Source organism: Passer montanus, unplaced genomic scaffold, assembly GCF_014805655.1.
Source record: "Passer montanus isolate IOZ18808 unplaced genomic scaffold, ASM1480565v1 scaffold28, whole genome shotgun sequence".
NCBI classification, from domain to species: domain Eukaryota; kingdom Metazoa; phylum Chordata; class Aves; order Passeriformes; family Passeridae; genus Passer; species Passer montanus.
In genome coordinates this window covers 2,405,924-2,424,872 of record NW_024367483.1, presented here as the reverse complement: position 1 = coordinate 2,424,872, position 18,949 = coordinate 2,405,924, and the positions used below count along the sequence as shown (strand labels likewise).

At 44.1% G+C, this 18,949-nt stretch overlaps 2 protein-coding genes across 5 annotated transcripts in view; one reads left to right on the top strand and one right to left on the bottom strand.

Annotated features, from left to right (window-relative positions):
• Window positions 1-645: 645 nt before the first annotated feature.
• On the bottom strand, window positions 646-5,150 carry CREG1 (cellular repressor of E1A stimulated genes 1). Its single transcript, XM_039713171.1, has 4 exons — window positions 5,072-5,150; window positions 4,164-4,357; window positions 2,687-2,871; window positions 646-2,219 (listed from the first exon to the last, which is right to left on the bottom strand). Coding segments are annotated over exons 1-4 (459 nt in total). The 3' UTR covers window positions 646-2,218.
• Window positions 5,151-11,601: 6,451 nt separating this feature from the next.
• The window catches only part of RCSD1 (RCSD domain containing 1), a 30,907-nt gene continuing 23,559 nt past the window's right edge, over window positions 11,602-18,949 (top strand). For 3 of the 4 annotated variants that reach the window (XM_039713190.1, XM_039713188.1, XM_039713187.1), the window contains exon 1: window positions 11,602-11,763. In XM_039713190.1, the coding sequence (XP_039569124.1) occupies window positions 11,758-11,763 (6 nt within the window). In that variant the 5' untranslated portion in view covers window positions 11,602-11,757. The remainder of the gene's footprint in view (window positions 11,764-18,949) is intronic. The other variant, XM_039713186.1, reaches the window with a different exon arrangement.

The following is an 18,949-nucleotide window of genomic DNA, read 5'->3' as shown; positions in this document are numbered from 1 at the left end:
TTAAGGTCTTACTGTTACCAGAAAAAGGCACTCCCACTTCCAAAGAGGAAATACTGAGGAACTGATAGTAAAAGGAGAAGAAAACCAGAAACAAAGCCAGCCTTATTCTGCCCCAAACCCTCAAGTGAAAGCAATACTTTTCAAAGTGGTGTACTGGTTTTGGCTGGGATGGAGATACGGGTTTTGTGGTTGGGGTTTTTTTGCCTTACCTTGCTTGGGGCTATGTTTTGAATTTGTGCTTAAAACAGCCTTGAAAACATATCAACCAAATGTTTTATTGTTTATGCAATGTCAAGACCTTTCCTGCTTCTCACTCTGCCCCACCAGCCATGGAATCTGGGGGTGCAGAAGCAGCTGGTGGAAGAAGGAAGTTGGGGATGTGTGGAATGATGGCATTTGTCTTTGGAATTTTTCATTTCATGGCATTAGATGCAGGAAAGCAAGTGAAGTACAAAGACATGGATTTAATCCAAGGAGGGGAAGGCAGGTGTACATAGGGACATTTCCCCATTAATTCTAGCAAGAATGAAAGACATAAGAGAAACAGTAAAACAAGAACACTGAAAAGAGAGTGCCTACATGAAAGAGAACAGGAGGGAGAGAATAATTCTTGGACATGCAATAAATAATGCTTGACACTACTCGTCAAAAAAAATATTTTAATTTTAACAAAAGCCCAGCATCATCAGTCTCACACATCAGAAGTTACAGGGTTACATGTAATGCATTCAGAAAGTATTGAGTCCATGACAGAGATTCAGTTGAGTTTTCACAACTATCATACCTTATATAATTTTTTTTTTCAATTTCACATTAAGTATCAGTGTTACCCATTCAACATAAATGGTTTCTATATTATAATTTTTTTATCCTAAATTAGTTTTAAAATAGTAGAACAGAACAGTAGAACAGCACCAAATAGCTTTCTTCCCCTTATGAAGAAAGAACTCTTAATAAGTTACATAAAAAATACTCTCACAAATCATCCCAGTGACTGAGAAAAGGAGTGATGTAACAACAACAATAAGATATAGGCATCTTACATGACAAATCCCACTGTTCTATATATCAACCTCCTCTAAGGAGTCTAAGTTCTTTACTCTAGGTCAACTAGGTAATATTTTCTCACTGTAAAATCAACTTGTTTTTTTCATAAATAGTTTTCAGTGCTGGTGAACTCAGCACACAGCAGATTGGAGAGGATGTTAAAAAAGGGTTTTTTTGTGGTTGGGTGTAACTTACTTTAACACAGAATTAATTAAGCACACCTTTCATTCATTTTTATTCTCTAGAAATCACAAATCATTTGTGTCAAACTGTATTGCTTCTTTTTCACTTCTGGATTACTAATCCAAAATTGCTGTCGAAGGCTTCCAGACCCCAAAATCTGCTCAGTTCTGCTGTTGAGGGGAACAAAAGCTGAAGAATTGCCATTTGATCAGATGAACAAAGCTGAGTGTTTCAGAATCTCAATCAGAAAACATTTATCCTTCACAACATTCTCACTGAATTTACAAGACACTACTTTTCTTGAGTCAGATATTTTAGGTAGTACTGATCTGCTTCTATTACAGAGTCAGGGCACATAATCAGCTGAGGAATTACCAAGAACTCATCCTGAGGTATAGGTACAGCTGGCATGAACACAACTGTATTCTACAGCACATTCAATAAAACAGAAAAATGGCTCAAAAAAGTGAGTTTATCAGCGTGCAGAGAAAATTCTCAACATGATTTGGGAATCAGCATATCATTTGCCACTGTAATTCAGGTAATGCTTTCCATTCTATCAGCTGAGCCATCCTGTAGAACAGAACTTCACCATAAAATTCTAAACCAAATTGGTATTAAAAATAAAATAATATTGGAAAGTGCTCAGAAACATTATTTAACTAAGGCACTTTAGAATTGGACTAATCCTTTACATTCCAGTAAACACAACATTTCTGAATGCACACTGTCAGACACCTTTCCAAATTCACATCCAGTGAATAAAATTTAGTTATTGCTTATGCACAAAGGTTTTCATTGTGACATGATTCAAGTTAGTGAGAAGTTAAATCTGCTTCATAAGGGTAATACATGCTCATTAACAATGCAAGGTGTTTGATTTATAATATTATTAACTCAACTCTACACTACATAGAAAAAATAAATCTTTAATGAAACAACCAAAGTCATTCACTTCCATATCAGCATCACCAAGGATCTTCTTCCACCTACAAGGAGTAAGAAAAAGAGTGAAATGAATGCATAATTCATGTTGACTGTTCTAAAATATATTTGAAAGTTTTGAAGACTTGGTTTAATGAAAACAACAGAAGACAATTTCTCTGTACTTTAAAATCCTAAGGACAGATTCAACAGCAATTTTTCTTGGGAGTATCAGCAATATTTCTGCAATCCCATTAATACATCTTCAGAAATGCTGAAGAGTCTCACTACTATTAATTATTAGACCAAAACATCATCTGTTTTGCAATTAATTCAAACACAAGACAGTGACAGTGCCAATTCTACAGGAGTCATTCCTTCCTGTTAACAACAAGAAGGTATACAGGTGTGAAATATAATAGAAGACAGTGACACTGCCAATTCTACAGGAGTCATTCCTTCCTGTTAACAAGAAGAAGTTTACAGGTGTGAAATATAATGAGAGTTAGCCATGAAAAACTTCAGTACTTACTAAGGCTTGACACTGTAGTACTCTTCTGGTGTCACAATTTTCAATCCACCAAAGTAATCCAGGACCCAAATATTGGTGATGTTGAATTTGGCAAAGAACCAATTATGATCCTTGGGCCAACTTTCCATTTCAGGGTGGCGACTGAACAATGCTTTTTTGGCTATGTCTGCTTCGGAATCATTCACCTAAACAAAAACCAGGAAAATATTACAATAAGATAGTCATGTAAAGATGAGTTTAGCTAAAAACCCACTGCTGACTGCAGTGTGGTTTTTTTAGTCCAGCCATGTCTTGTCCCAAGGGGCTCATTACTGTGGCTGAGGCTGCTCATCTTCAGTGTGGTGTGCAACTGTGTGAGGCAGACAACACTTAGAAAGTGTTGTGGATTTCAACATTAAGTCAAAATGCTGCTTTTAAAGTTAGCACGAGCAAGAGAGTATTTCATCAGCATAAGAATAAATCTTTAAACAAACCACAAAACAGAGAAATATGGATGCTAGGTGAATTATTATAAATGTGATGTCTTAGGTGTAATTTCACCTCCTCTGCACCTGCTCATTCAAACTGACAGAAACAGATACAACTGTGCTCAGACATTTGCAAACACACAAACACAAATAGGATGGTATAACAGAATCTACAGAGAAGGGAAGCTGAAAAGTGTGATGGAATTTAATATACAATGTGCAGATGGTTAAAGGGTGAAATCAACCATTTAGAGCTCTGGGTATAGTATAGGAAAAAAAACCACCAAAATAAAATCACCTCCATTCTTAATGAGAAACTCAGGAAAGCAACTACAAGACTGCTGAGTGCAATGTGCAAATATCAGAGCTGTGAAAACACCAAATAAGAATTGAGACAAGTAAGAATGAGGAGGAGAACTAGTCATCACTACTCTACCATTACCCCAATAACAGGATTAGGATCTTCAATGAGTAACACATGCAGTTCTCAATTCCTCCTACAAGACACCAAAGTACTGGTGCACAAAAGAACACTGCCCTGGCAGCAGCCACCAGATCACACAAGGCACACTTTTTGTCTATAATACTTGCAACTTTGTAGCTCAGGTTAGTATTTACTTCAACAGAGTTTCAGAAGCAGGCATGCCACACTGTTTGAGCCAAAGAATTTAACTGAGCAAGAGAGATGTGAATGAAATATGAAGGTTTTTCCAAAATAATGGCCTCAGACTTCTTAGTTTCAGAACACATTGACAGGAATGAGGGAGATCTCCTGCATTATTGTCTCCCCAAATTCCTTGCTAAAGGCATGTCAACAGAGCTCCTGCAAAATTCAAGGGTTAACTTTTTTCCCCTCACACAAACTATGAGCTGGCCTTTGGGTATCACAGCACAGAACACCTCAGCATATGCTTCTGCACAGAATTTCTCACCTTTCTCCTCTTTCTCCACTAAACAAATCTATATTTGATGCACACAACCTTGCCCAGTGCCAGCTTTCAGCTGCTTACCTTTACAATGCTCCCAACAAAGATGATGTGGGCACAGAGGGGGTTCTGGGGGTCATATCTGTGCTTCCTGCAGTAAGGAGTCTGTGCCAAAGACACAGTCAAGGAGGCATTTGAATTGACCTGAAATGCAAGAAGTAAGATAAGAGGTTTAGGCTTACTTTTCTTATGTGAAAAAATGTCATACCCACCACATTTTCAGCTCTTGGTATTTTATTCAGCTCTTGGTACTTTATTCAGCTCAGTAATACTGGCAAAAAGAACAGAACTGTCACCATCTTTTCCTGACTACCTCTGAAAGGCTCCTTGGGCGAGCTCTGAATCTGAAATAAAGCCCAGTTCAGAGGTGTGCTGAAACTTGTTAACATAAAATGCAATCACAGAACAAAACTCTTTAAAACTCTGAATTCAGCCCATCTATTTCACATGTAAATAATGATATATTACAATTTACAGACACAAAGGACAGTACAGACAACAAGGACATACAGTGAACTTCATCAGGTAAATTCTGGTGGAGGGGCAAAGTGTTACTGAGAAGGCAACCAACTCAGCTTCACAACTGTTAGTAAAATTATTCAGAACAAAAACAAATATCTCTTCAAAACAGCCTCCTAGCTCTCCCAAACACCTCTCTTGACATTTAAAGTGAATTTTAGAAGTAAGATTTAAAAAAATTTCTGAATATCTAAGTGAAACACCTACTTGAAGAATTAAAGAACCCATATGAAGGGCAAAATGTTACTGAGAAGGCAACCAACTCAGCTTCACAACTGTTGCTAAAATTGCTTAAAACAAAAACAAACATCTCTTCAAAACAGCTCTCCAAAACACCTCTTTTGGCATTTAAAGTGAACTTTAGAAGTAAGATTTTAAAAAAAAATTCTGAATATGTAAGTGAAACACCTAACTTGAAGAATTAAAGAACCCATACACGGCCGCCAGCAGCAAGCCCGATGCGGCGCACAGGAGGAGCAGCAGTCGCGCCATGGCGGAGGACGCGGAGGACGCGGAGGACGCGGAGAACGCTCCCCGCAGTGCCGCGGACCGGGACATCCCGCCCCGCTCGGCGCCGGCCACACCTTCCACTGAAGGCCCTTCCAAGCATTACTTACCCAAATAAACACTGAGCTTATTTTATCCATCACTTTGTGCTCAGTAACCTTATAAAGATTTGTATAAAGAGATGCTTTAAACTGGGTAATACTTGATTCAAGTGGCCCTAAAAAATGGTGGGTTTTCATATTTCCACCTGGATCCAAGTATGTCCACACTATGTAAACAGCAATGTAGCACTGAGAAGGCCAAATTAACTTGCCCTGTGACCACCATCTGCCCCAGGTGTCCCACAGCACCCACAGCTTATGGCAGGCCAGATGGATCATCATGTTGGGCTGAACTCAGCAAGGAAAACACACCACCCATCCATTCCCTGCTATTCATCTGCTGCCCTGTACAGGCAGAACAAAATAATTTTGCCTTCAGTATTCTCCTTGCCTGCAAAGCATGGTTAGAGATCCCTGCCTCCTCTCCAGGACACATGGAGCCTTCTGCTGCTGCCTTCTCCTGGAGATGCTCAGGAGAAACTGAAAATTTCATAGGAAAAAAAAGAAAAAAAGGCTGCTCTAAACCCCTGATGTGCAGCCACTAGGCTCTCTCACTTCCTCAGTTAGATCTCAGAGAAAGGAGAAGGATTCTCTCTGTTGTGCTGCAATATTGTCTGGGGGCTCTCAGCATCCTTGCATAACAGGGTCAAGAAAGTATTGGTAGGCACTACTAGTTCTCCTTTCCAAATCATGTGCTTCACTGCATTTAAAAGCCAGTAAATAGACAGTAATATCTCACCATAAATGGAGCCATAAAAGTTTACTTCCTCCGAGGTCGAGCTCACGGAAGGATCTTAATTTCAGTGTGTTTTATATGTGATGGGCTTCAGGCTGTGTCCCTGGAGAAGATGTGTTTTAGTCAGAAAGTGGGCAAGGTTTCCATCCTGGCATTGTGTCATTTTGTCATCCTGGCTTGTGTCCTGTTTTGTCTGCCCTCTTCAGAGCTGGTTTTCCCTGAGCCAGCTCTCCCTGCAGCCAGCCCGGTTGCTGCATGGGCTGGGCAGGGTTTCTCCTCAGACACAGCCTAGCTGTGCTCTGCTCCAGGCTTCCTGTCTAGGTCATGCCGTCTGTCCGTGAACAGAAACCTTTCTGTGCCCAGATAACACTCGGGGGCTGTGCAGTCCCGCTGTGTGCAGCGCTTGATTCCTGAGCCAGGCCGGCTCCCCGCATCCAAATGACAGCCAGGGTGATTAAAGTCACTTGCCGGGGTGATTAAAGTCATTTGCCGCTGCCTGTGACAGAAGAGACTGACCTGTGAGTCAGCTCTGGCAAAAGCTGAAGTGCTCAGCGCTTTGAAGTGCCGATGCTTGCTGCCACATGAGACCCACCATACAAATTGTTTCTAAAAATGTTGGTTAGATTCTCTCCTGAGGAGGTATCAGCCCTGCTGCCGCTACAAGTGGCACACAGCACAAACCTTTGCTGAGCAAAGAGGTGTTGCATGCTTCTGCATAAGACATTTATTTGTTCTCACCCTCAAACTTCCTGAATTGCCTTGGCTGGGGATTTAGCTTGTGACTCTTTGGTGTATTTTTTAGAAGATGGGCAAAGTTATTACAGCACTGGCCTGGTGTTCAGCCAAGAGTCCTTTTACTTTTTTAACAGCCACCACACAGGCAGTGGCAAGGCAATCTTCCTCTGTGTACAACCTGTTAGGGACCAGAAAAATTGTTCCATTTTCAGCCAGAAAATCCTGTTCAGTCAGAGCTGGGCTGCATGCTGAGGAAGCTGATGGCGAGGGCCACTGCTTGTGATGCTGCTTTCTAGGACACTGGGAGATGGGCAGTAGGACTGAGAAGAGTGTAATCAAAACCAGAATTGTGTCAGCAGCCATGTTCTGACTGGTTTTGTTGGTTTGTATTAAGCCTGGTGTACTAAAACTAGTAACTATAGAGGAATTGCTCAGTCTGGAAGTAAGCTGTCAGTGGCTCATGGTGATAATATTTGTCCCACCACTATGTGAGTGCAATGGGATACAGCCATGCCTCTTAACACCCCAGCTCAGTTTGTCCTCTGAAGTCAAGCAGATCAGGAGAAAGAAGAGCTCTCCAAAAACGTTCAGGTGCTGCAAGACATGACTCCCATTATCTGAACACCACCCACCAGCCCCTGTGGGACCAGGGTGATCCACCTCACTGTGATCTCATATTGCAAGGTGAAATGCTTCCTGTGCCATACAGCATTTTTAAACTTTACTCTGCTTAGGGACAGGCTTTTGCCCAGAACGTGGCAATTAGGAAGACCTAATTAAGAAGCTGGTGCTCACGATGTCACTGCTCAGGTGCCAGCTGCCAGTCAGGAACATGTGAAATTATTCAGTTTTTCAGTTAGTCTCTACACTTACTTTTTTTACGTGGCCACCACGAAAAACACACAAACTCACATTCCAGTTCAGCTCAGTGAGAGCCACTTTAGAGCCACGTCCTTCCATTTAATTTGGTAACGGGACTTTCCCACTGACATCAGTTCCCAGGGGTGCAGAGAGCCTGGCACGCCGGGTCCATGTGTCTGTGTGTCCGTGTGTCCGTGTGGGTGTTGGCACGTGTGTGTTTGTGCTCTCAGAAGCGCTGCAGCTGCAGGACCCGAGCACAAAAATGTCAGTGGTACGAAGCGTTCCAGCTGAGTTCATTTCCTGCTGATAAGTCCCTGAAGAAGAGGGTGAGGCGCAGTGTCCACGGCGTTGGTTCAGTGCTGAGGGCCACGGGCAGACAGCTCGGGGCACACTTAGCAAAGGGTGGGTTCAAAAAGTGAGTTTCCCACAGAAAAACGCTGCTCACGTTCGCTTCCTGTAGGGCTGCCAAGTGTCAGACCTGGTGTGCAAAGCCAACACAAAACAGGATGTTGGCTTTTTGAGTTGATTAATCTTTGAAATACAAATGTTGTTTTTTCGGTGGTTACCTTATCCCCCCCTTTTTTTTTTCTTTTTCAGTTGTGAATCGAGTTGCTTGAGTGGGAACAGAAAGGGTTGAGACCCCATTTTCAGGAGGTCAAAAGCCCAATATAGTAACAGCTGCTGGTTAGTGGTGTGAATTCCAGGAAAGGATGTGGGTAACAGCAGCCAAGGCCAGGCAGAGAGGTGGACAGAACGACCTCAGATACTGGCACTGACAGGTGAGCTGTACTAAAACCCTCAACAAATGTCTTGACAAAGCACACAGTTGCAATCTGCCTTGCAGGAACCCACAGCTCCCTCCACCCTTTGCTCTCCCACCACCCTGACAAACATACCTTCCCAGATTTGGCAGCTAGGCAGACACACCCAAATGAGATAACTGCACGGACACAAATGCCAGAGACAAAGTTTCAGATGCCCTCCAAAGCACTTTTAACTAACTGGTTTTTAAATAACGCATAGCCATGGCTCTGCATCTCCTTTTTGTTGCTCCCTCTGAGCGCCCTGCAGAGGCTCCATTCTCCATCCTTCACAGCCAAAATGCAAAAAGCCAGCAAATGTTGCCCATGGTGTTGCCAAGCATGGCAGAACCTCTTACTCCACCTGTTTTGAAGGAATGCCAGGATGAAGGAGTTCCTTGTACCTCTTCCTCACATGCTGTCTGTGGCAGGAGTGCCAGTCATTTCTTCTGAAGCAAACTTGCTGTGTTGGCCTCACATGTCTTGAAAAGAATCAGACAGGAAGCTGCAAAATCCAGGGGCCCACAACTGCAGCATTTTCTCAGTCAAATGAAATTTCTCTGCAGAGCCTGTTTGAATGGCATTAGTGATGACTATATATTTTTTTTTTTCCCTGCAAAGCAGAAGAGATGTGGAACCTTTTTTTGGATATAAGAACAAGTTAGTCTCCTAGACACTGCTACATCCCAATCTCTGCAGAGCCTGTTTGAATGGCATTAGTGATGACTATATTTTTTTTTTTCCCTGCAGAGCAGAACAGATGTGGAACTTTTTTTTGGCTATAAGAACAAGTTAGTCTCATAGACACTGCTACATCCCAGGTTTGTAAGCAGGGATATACAGAAGGATGCAGAGTCATACTCAAAGATGCCTCCACATACTTGCAAATGCACATCATGTGAAACTCCCAGTTTCTCTGTAGAACCTCCCTTAATAAGGTCTGTTTCAAAGTTCTTGCAGCTAAAGCATGTGGTTCATTTGTTAAGATTTTCTAGTGGTTTTCAGTCCAGAAACAAGAGAGAGGAGAACAAATCCAGATCTCTTGTCTTCTTTTCTGGAGAAAAACAGACACCATATTTCTGTGCATTTGCCCCTTGCTCCTTCAGGAAGGAAGATTTAGCATGGAAAAGTGTCAAAAGTATGGACAAAATGATAAAAGTGCTCCAAGAACTGCGTGCCATGCCCAGAGCAATGGCATTTGGGAATCCAGCAGGCAGAAAAGATTTGCTTTGTGGCAAGATACTTGGAGGCAGAAATAAATGGAGTAAAGAATTGTGGTGGGGCAGCTGCAACAGCTTTTGCTTTACTAATATGGGTGAAGTGATACTGCCTCTCCCTAGCAGTTTCCTTTTCTGTACACCTAAGCAAATGGTTTCCTCTGTGCAGCAGAACCCCTGAAAGCAGAAAGAAAATACTGAAACAGCCCCTGAGCAGCAGGAAACAGTCATGGGAGGTGTGACTTTGACGGTGTGTACATGGCAGATATCTTGAAAACAACACTTGCAATCCATGTCCAGTGAAACTCCTCAGCTTGAAATCCTCCTTCTGTCCCCACAGCAGGCAAAGCATGCAGTAGAAGAATCCTGCCCTTGTTGCCTCAACCCTACTTCACAGTTCAGTTTCTATTCCCTCTCCTAATGTACCACTGGCAGGACTTGAAGAAATCAGTAGGATTTCCAAACAAGTGGTAGTTTCATTTTCATATTTATTTGAAAGTTTATTTTCTTATATCTACAGTTGCAGCATCTTCTGGTTGCTTACAGCAGAGGGGTTTCATCTAATCCATCTAAGCCAGTGTTTCAACAACAGAAGATTAATTAAGTCCTCTTGCCCAATCTCCAGATTGCAAAAACTCAGCCTATCATTCTTTTGGCTAAGGATAGAGCGACTATTGTATATTGAATCTGGGAGATAATTAGATCATAGTTTAAATCTGCAAATTCCACAGGAGTCCTGCAGCGTGTGGGACTGCAACAGTTAACAGCACTGGAAGAACCACTATCAATAACAGGGAGCTGGGGTATCACGATGCTCACATTTAAATCCACGCTGGAGCCTTTCAGCCACAGCCAGCAGGGACTTGTGAAGGGAGAAGTATGCATCCCTCCTAGAAAACAACTCTCTTCTGCCCCCAAGGTATCGTGCCAAAATGACGATATGACATTGTGTCACTTTGCAGCTGCATTCAAAGCGAGGAAGCCAGCAGCAGACAAAGGGAGCGTTTCCAAATTCCTCTGCACCACCCTGCTCTCGAGAGGTGGGGACTGAAATTCTTTGAGAAGGAGCATATGCAAACAGTTGCTAAAAGAGATGTCCGGTTTACAACACTGTGATCAGCGTGGAAAGGGAAACTGCAGCAAAAACAGTCCGGAGCCTTGCTTTCCCCCACCCGAATTTTTCTACCACCACGGAAGCTTCTCACTTCAGTACACAAGTCTGTCCATCCCTGCGAAGGGAGAGGAGAACAACCCGCACCTTCCGACCTGGTGGTGTGAGACACGAATTCGAGGTGGAAAGAGCTGGTCCTGCTTTACACCCGGACAGTGACAACCTGGGGACAGTGACAGCATGGGGACCCTCGGTTAGTGCCCACAATTAAGCCGTGTCTTCCCTCTGCGGGATCGCCCAGTGGATATTTGTCCTTCCTGGGAGTCCCAGCCGCGCACCAGGACAACGCCTTAAACTCTGTTCAAGCCCAGTAATCACCCTCGCTCTCCTCCTCTTCTGCCTTTCTAAAGACAGTTCATTGCTGAGTGAAATTTCCGAAAAGAAGGAGGAGAGAGGAAAGCTGCAGTTAGAAGGAAAGGGATTCTCTCCCCACAAACAAACAGCAAGAGACCCTGCAGCCTGGGAGAGGGAAGTGTGGACAGCGGAGAGATTGAAGCAGAGACACCAGGGCAGGAACTGCAAGCATTGGAGAGAAATAGAGACTAAACGGAGGGGTGGGAGGGGAATAAAGATAAGGTGATAGAAAATAGGAAGGGGGAAGAGAGAAGAAGGGAGAGGAAATGCACATGCGGTGTCCCCAAGTTTGGGCGCGGAGGCAGAGCTTGTTGCTTGTTGTCTGACCAGCCCGGCGCTCCGGGAAGGACAGTATCTGTTTAGATTTGTGTCTAAATTTAAACCCTGATTGCCTTGCCTCCCCCTCCTCTCCCCTCCCTCCCTCCCTTCCTCTCACCCACCCGCCCTTCTTCCTTGTTCGCAGTGCAGGGCCACTCGCCGGGCTCTGTCAGTGCGGGCTGAGCAGCCCCTGGCATCTCCCGGCCCTCCACGGCGGCACGGCTCAGCTTTTCCCACAGAGAGCAGGGAAAGGGGTGGGGAAGAAAGATTGCCCCGAGGACACCTCTCTCTTGCAGGACATGGAGGTAAAGAAAACTTTTTTTGTTTCCACTAGCTTGTGACTGGCTCGGCGATCTGCTCTAGCTCCACCTTGCAAAGCAATTTCTCCCTGAAGGCAGCTTCAAAATATCTTTTTGCTGGGGTTCAGATAAAGGTCTCTTTTCCTCCCACCCCGACTCCTGTAGTGCACCTCAGACTCTTTTGCAGGTTTTAGTCCAGATTTGGAAAGCAGGGGGATGGTTTGGGAAGAAATTACCTCTGTGACAGGGGAAAGAGGAAGAACTGCCATTTACTTATTGGTCTCCGAGGTGTGATTAGAGTGTTAGATTTATTTAAAAGGCATCGTTTTGGAAGGAGGTTTTAAGGAGTCATTAAGAATGAGGACATAAGAGAACAAACCTTCCAAGCTCCTTGGGGCTGGTTCCTTCCCAGCCCGTGCAGCAGCAGTTGTGATTCACACCCTCAGCTCTGTGTAGCCCCTGTCCCACGTGGATTGGGACGTCTCATTTTCCTTATCAACAGAGATTTTGGGTCAGGGAAGGGGAGCCGAGAACCTGTGCTTGAGCGAGGTAGACGAGTAGCACACCCCCAGAGGGTTTTCTGCCCCTTTTTCTCCATGCACCCTGTGCTCCAGGAGAGTTGGATCTCATGTCTCAGGGTGGGCACACGGCTGGTGGACAGGAGTGTGGCTTCCCTGGGGTTTATGTTCAAGCCTTCTCCTGTGTACCACCCTCTTGGGCAAGGCAGCTCACCTCCCTCTGCCTCCCGTCCCAATCATTCAGAGTGGGAATGGTGGTGCTTGCTTTGGTCATGTCAGGCTGGATTTGTGAGCTTTTCAAACATTTTTTAAAGTAGCAAGGGAAAAGGAATATTTATTTTTAGGAGGGGCACAGGAAATAGAAAGGTGATTACAACATTGGCAAAACCTCAAATTATGAAAGAGGACATTTGGTATTTCTCTCTGCTAAACAGAGACCTTACTAAACACTTTATATTATCTTCCCAGATAAGCCTTTTTCTGCGTGGATGCAGCCCCAGTAGCAGGGGACACACAACAGAGCCAGGGAACAGTGTGCTTCAAGCACCACTTCAATTTTTCTTTGAAGAATTCCAGTGCATAACTCAGCTGGGCAATTGTGATAACACCCAGATGCTAACATCACCATCCTTGTTATCTGTGCTGACCTGCCCCACAGGCAAGGGTTAAAGATTTAGCCTGTTCAGGTGTGTTTGTTACAAAAAATGTCCTCAGCTGAATTATCTAAATAGATTTTGGGGTGGAGAAGGATCAAGCAGTGGTGAAACCAGCTCAGCACAGACTACTTGCGTGACATGACAAATGTTTGGCTTTAAAAGGGTTTTCAGAGCCTAGTTCATTCACTGTTAACACTTGTTTTATTCTTTTTCACTGTAGTATCCTGTAATGTTTCAGAGGGGAGGGGGCATTAAGCTCCGAATTTGTTATAATTTAGGGCTGAAACAGGTATTTTGGCACATTGAGGACACTCTCCCTCACCCCCTCTTCTCTCCACACACAGAAGACTGTGCCCCTCAAATATTTTCTGTTGTCTCTGTGGAGTAGAAAGGAACACACCTGCCATTTCCTTTTTGGAGACACATGTGACACATGTGGGAGGTCTGGTGGCCAGGAAGCTTCTCTGAAGTATCTGACCTAAGAGCTCCCTGCTCTTGATTGTGTCCCTTTACCTCTATTTCCCACTTTTTCCTTGTGTTTTTTGGTCACCTGTAGATTGCTAAATCCATTCTTATTTTTAAAACATCTCATTTTCCAAGATATTTTAAAAGTAGTGCGCTTGGTCCTGCCCCAAGCCTCCAAAAAGGTGTTTAATGTCCCAAAGGTAAGAAGATATTAGACTAAAATAGAGCCAAGAGTAAGAGCTTGATTCCTCACCAGCTGATTCTCTTCTCTGTTTCTTCCTGAGGGCTTTTCACAGGCAGGACACAGAGGCTCACCACAGACTTTTTGCTTTAAAACCAGATCTAATGACCCTGTGCAGCAGGAACGAGAGGAGTCCTGTCATTTCCCTGCTTCATCAGTGGCAGGCAGAGCTGCTCCCTGCTTTCCTGCTGGCATAACTGGCAAGCTCTTTGCTCTAATGGGACACACGAGGATTACCAGCATTAGGAGGAAAAGGGCAGAGGGCTGACCTAGCCAGCTGATTTCCATCACGTCCCTGGCAGGAAGACCCTAGTTTTGAAAAACCCACAGAAGCGAGATAGTTGGGATCTCTTTCTTAAAGGGGTTAGTTTCAGTTGCTGCTACTTAGGGACTAGTACCTATGGTCTTAGCCATGCTGCTGTCAGGAATGTGCCACATTGAGAGCAGCAACTGAAACTATTTATGATCCTAAAGAGGGAGAAAAAGGCAGCAAAATCCTGCCCTTGCAGTTCACGTGATTTTGTGATCTTCAGTGTTTTGTTTTGTTGTTTGGGGTTTTTTTGGCCCATCTTCTTGATGCAAAATAGATTTGGCAATCAGTTTTCTTTCCAGTGTTATGGCAGATGAAAAAAAAAAATCATGAAGATTATACCACAGATTGTTAACATGAGTTCCTATCAAAAATGTGTGGAACTGCAGTGGGGAAAGCTAAGCCACTTGTAAAGAAAAACAGCCATGAAACATTCTTTGCACTTATGGTACAGAAAGTATTAGAAATTTTCATGTTGGTTTGTTAGTTTACATGTTCAGATTTGGCCCAAGCTGTCTATTTCCCATGGCTTGTGGGCTCCCAAACCTTGCTGCAGATGTTGTGAGTTAAGGCATCCACTGAAAGTGCTTGTGGCTTTCTGCAGCCCATATTCCACAGCAGTCATGGCATTCCTCTTCCCAGCCTCTCTGTAGGGGCTTGGGAGCATAGAGACACTTGAACTTTACTTGCACAGAGAAGGGAAACAATCCAAGACTGCATTTCCCTTGAGTGGCTCCCTGTAGTGTAATGGGTTCCCTAAGCTGCAGAGGTGCAGCAGCCAGGTGTATTTTGGGAAGGCTCCCCCCTTCTTTGTGCCTGCCAACAGATGTCATTTAATTCTGTGACATCTCCATTGCCATGTCTCTTTTCTGCAATTACTTCTCCTAGATCTCCATTTTTCCTGTTGGTGCACTGACTCAGCAGAGGGAAAGCTTTTCCAGGGCTGAGAGCAGTTCTCTGTTCACACTTCTGGGCAGCACTTACCCTGAGGAGACATCACCCAAGGGAACCAATTGAAGGAGATGCAGGAATGGGTACTGTGCAGATGAGAGGGCTGAAATCTGTGACCATCCTGGTCCTTGGAGCAGCAGGACAGGAGGTGAGCTGGGCTGAGAGAGGTCTCTGCCCACCCTTACAGCTGTGGAGCCCAGATTACGAACAGGCATTACGCCACGGTTAGCTCTGCCAGGAAGCAATATCCCTTTCTCAGGAAGCTCTGATGATTTGCTTTCATTCTAAAAGTTAAAGTGTTCTTTTCCCCCCTCTTCTTTTTTTCTTTTTGCTTAATAGACCAGTTCAACCTCAAATACACTTGTTTTCAGTGTTTCTTCTGAAATCCATCAAAATGACACATTTGCACAGCGTGTCTGTGAAAATAAAGGGAAGAGTATTTAAATATACTGGTAGAGGTACTATATGACCCCATTTTACCCCTCAGGTCTGGGCAGACCTGCTTGACAGTAAATAGCATGTCTGCAGCAAAGAGTCCTGGAAAGGATCTGGTCTGCCAGACTTCCACATCCCTGTGACTGGAGGCCTCGCTCTCAAAGGACAGGAAACAGCAAAACCAAACCCCACAGGCTGTGCTGCAGCCCTTTCTTCCACCCAGCAGAGACCCCAGAATAAATGGAATTAAGGCTTTTCCCATGTCACCAGAGAGATAGAATTCTTCTGAACCTCTCCTCACTCCCCAGTTTGGTTGTCTGAGTTTCCCAAGCCATGGTGACAGCATTTTGGAAATGCCTTCTGTCCTGTGCTCCACAGTGTAATTGGCAGGGTGCTTTGCAGTTGGGCAGCATGTCATGCATACCTTCTCATACATTCCCAGGAGCTGCTTATCTGAAGAACAGGAGAAAACATCAGCACTGCTTTATCAATAGATGCTGCTTGGAAACTTACTGGTTTTTATCATGGAAATGAACCAGCCCACACAAACTGGGGTTGGTTTTCCATTCAGTTTCCACTTCAATCTGTTAACTGAGGTGTTTTAGACAGGCAGATGCTCCTTTTCCTAAAACAACAACTCTACAGCCTGAATTTGGGACCTGAGCTGGCAGCTGAACCCAGCAGCAAGGAAACCTCTTTGGGGGACCTTGTCTTGGTGCTTTGCAGACAGGGATATGCCTTTAGCAGTTTGCAGGGCAGCAGGCACATGATGAATGTGGTCTAGGGATGGCAGAGCTGTTGTGTAAGCAGAAGTTGTTATTACACACTCACCACAGAGTTGCTTCACGCCTGGTTGTGACAGAGGCACAGGGCACTTCATTCCTACAGAGTCTCACCTAAGCATGCAGTTAAGTCACACTTCACACAGGTCACAATGTATCCAGCTATGCAGTCTCATGCCAGAAAAGCTTTTACATCAAATCTGAGTTGTATCTTTGTATCTTACCACCAGTATCTGGGTCCTGGTAATGTACTGTAAGAATAAGCCTTATCTGCCCCATTAGTGCCACTTTTCGGAAAGACAGGAAAAGAGGCTGCACCAAATTCTTGTCAGATTGAAGCACATCACTTGCTGAAGGTATTTCTGGAAGCCTTCTGCAAACAAAGACCCACAGCTCCCTTGCCAGATTTACAGCGTGTTTACATGCATTGCTTTTTCTTCATTATTCATCACCAGATTTTAAAAAAGCTCAAACCCTATATGTAGTGGTTTGCCCTAAGTTCCCACACCTATAGAACAGGTAGCAAAGTTGTAAGTTGGGGTTTTTTTGCATATGCAAATACACCCTTTCACCCCTTCTAACGAAATGCACACAGGGTTTTGGTCAGTGTGGATGACTAGTGGCTAATCTGCAAAGGATATTGGTTTACCACTGCCAGCTTCAACAAAGCTCCTGTTCATCCCAGGCTTCTCAAATGCACAGAGAATTAACATGTGGGGTTTGGAAAGCCTGGATATCTAAAAGGTGCAGACCAGTGACCTCTTGTGCACAGAAAGGCACAAAAATGCAAAGGAGAGGGAATTCTGGCTCAGAAGATTGGAGTTTAACAAGTCAGTGTGATTTTGCAGGGGGACTGAGGACAATACTGTAAAACTGTTTTAGGAAAAAGAGGAAACAGAGTTTGTTAGTGCATGAGAAAAAGCAGTATGCCTGGGAATAATGGGATCCAGTTAAAGGAAAGATTTATATCTCACCAAATAGCAGGAAAGATTTCTAACAGTGAGGTCTGGCATGGTTTGGAGTAGCGTAGTGGAAACCAAATGTAGTAGAAAATCTTTTTCCCATGAATGATTCAAAAATAGACTGGACTGAGTGGTAGAAAGATAAGAAGCAATCCTCAGTTGTATTCAGGTTAGTGGTACTGATAGGGCGACCAGAGGGGCAGCACCATGCTGCTTCTGCAGTTCTTCCACGTGTGGGCTGCCAGGAGAAACCAACATCAGGCCCAAAAAGTGTTTATGATTCCTCCCTGCTGCACTGCATTGTTCAAGCCCAGCAAACTTCTGCCTGTGGGAAGCTCAGGTCAAAATAAATTGGCATCACATCTGCAAGAGTCTGGGAATGATAATTTTATTGCCTGTGCAAAACATAAAATCAATTTTATTTTTATTCTTTCTTCCTGTTTTTAGAATGGATTTCTTTAGCCTTTAAAACTGCATACTACAACAGCAGTCATGGCTTACTCAAGTCAATCATCTTGAAACACCTTTCTGCTGAGTGCCATGTTCCTCCTGATGTAAGTTCAGATGAAACATGCCCTGTTTTCATAGACACACACTGGAGCTGGTGTGCCAGGCTTCCCTGGAATTTCACCCCTTGGGCCTTGCAGTGAGGGCACGTTTAACTTGTGAAATGTGCACAGTCTAATTTGGTTTCCCATCGAGTCTTTACAAGGTGCATGGAGTTGTCAACACTGTCCCTCCATGAGGACCCAGAGTTTCCATTCCCAGTTTGAAGGTGTCCATTCCCAGTTAGAGGCAGAGGGGCTCTCTGTGCAAACAAACGTGGTCCTCCAGACAGCAGGTGCCTGTGAAGAGGACAGAGTGGAAGAAAAGGGATGGATTCCTGAATACACTGGTTACTCCTACAAAAAATAAACAATCTTAGTTAGCACTGTGTCTTTCATCTCCCAGCTCAATGCAAAGTTGCCTTTTCCACTCACATCAGGACTTCATTCACATGTTATACATCATCCTGTCACAGGCAGCTAAGGTACTGAAAAATCACTGGATTGTTCCAGTGATTCCAGAGATCAATAGCTGAATTTAATTTTTCTTCTCAACACCTGTGAATTCAGGGCCTTGCTGGCCAGAGCTTCCTGGTGCTGATTCACTCACTGAGCAAGTGTTGTGCAGGCACTGAGCCCACACTTCCTGGACACCTGGTTCCGGTGGCCCAGCTTGAACCTGGGGAAACTGTGCCTGAGGTTGAAGGAACTTTAGTTCCTCCTCTTGCCAGAGAGAAAGAACATGTAAATGAGGTCCAATCAGCCAGCAGATAAAAGAAATAGAGCACTGAACTAGGGGTAGAGTGTTTCAAAGCTCTTATGAGCACTGGGTTTCCCCGTTAAAGCATTTTGGGAGAATTTTATGAGCAGTTTTACTCAGAAACAGAGATCATTATCTTCTTCACATCACCAAAAAATAATCTATGTCAAAGGCCAAGCTGCAGCTCAGGAGCTGCTTGTGTGCATTTTTAGGGTATATAGATGAGTTGTTTACCTGTGGAAAAGACAAAATTTCCAATGCATCATTATGGCCAATCCAGACTGGGCTGAAAACTCGGGCATTTTCAAACATAACAGCAAATTACAGCTGCCTGGGTACATTTTCCCAGTGTTTGGCCCAGTTTTCAGGAGTCTTACAGGCTGGAGACTCTGGATGAAGCCTAAGGGTGGGAAAGCAGCTTTGCAGACCGGTATCACTGAGCCCTCCAGAGTTCAACTAACAAGACATCTCTGTGGGTACAGCTCAGCATTCACACCTCAAGCTGGCTGCCAGCAGAGTGCTTGCTATCACTTTCCTCCACTCTATATCTGTGTACCTTTTTAGACT

Excerpts from the sequence above, each read along its gene's own strand:
- CREG1 (XM_039713171.1), bottom strand. The coding sequence starts at position 5,150 with ATGGCGCGACTGCTGCTCCTCCTGTGCGCCGCATCGGGCTTGCTGCTG. Across the intron at positions 4,358-5,071 it reads TGGGTTCTTTAATTCTTCAA|AATGTGGTGGGTATGACATT; the intron begins GTTAGGTGTTTC and ends CCAAGAGCTGAA. Across the intron at positions 2,872-4,163 it reads TTGTTGGGAGCATTGTAAAG|GTGAATGATTCCGAAGCAGA; the intron begins GTAAGCAGCTGA and ends GTTTTTGTTTAG.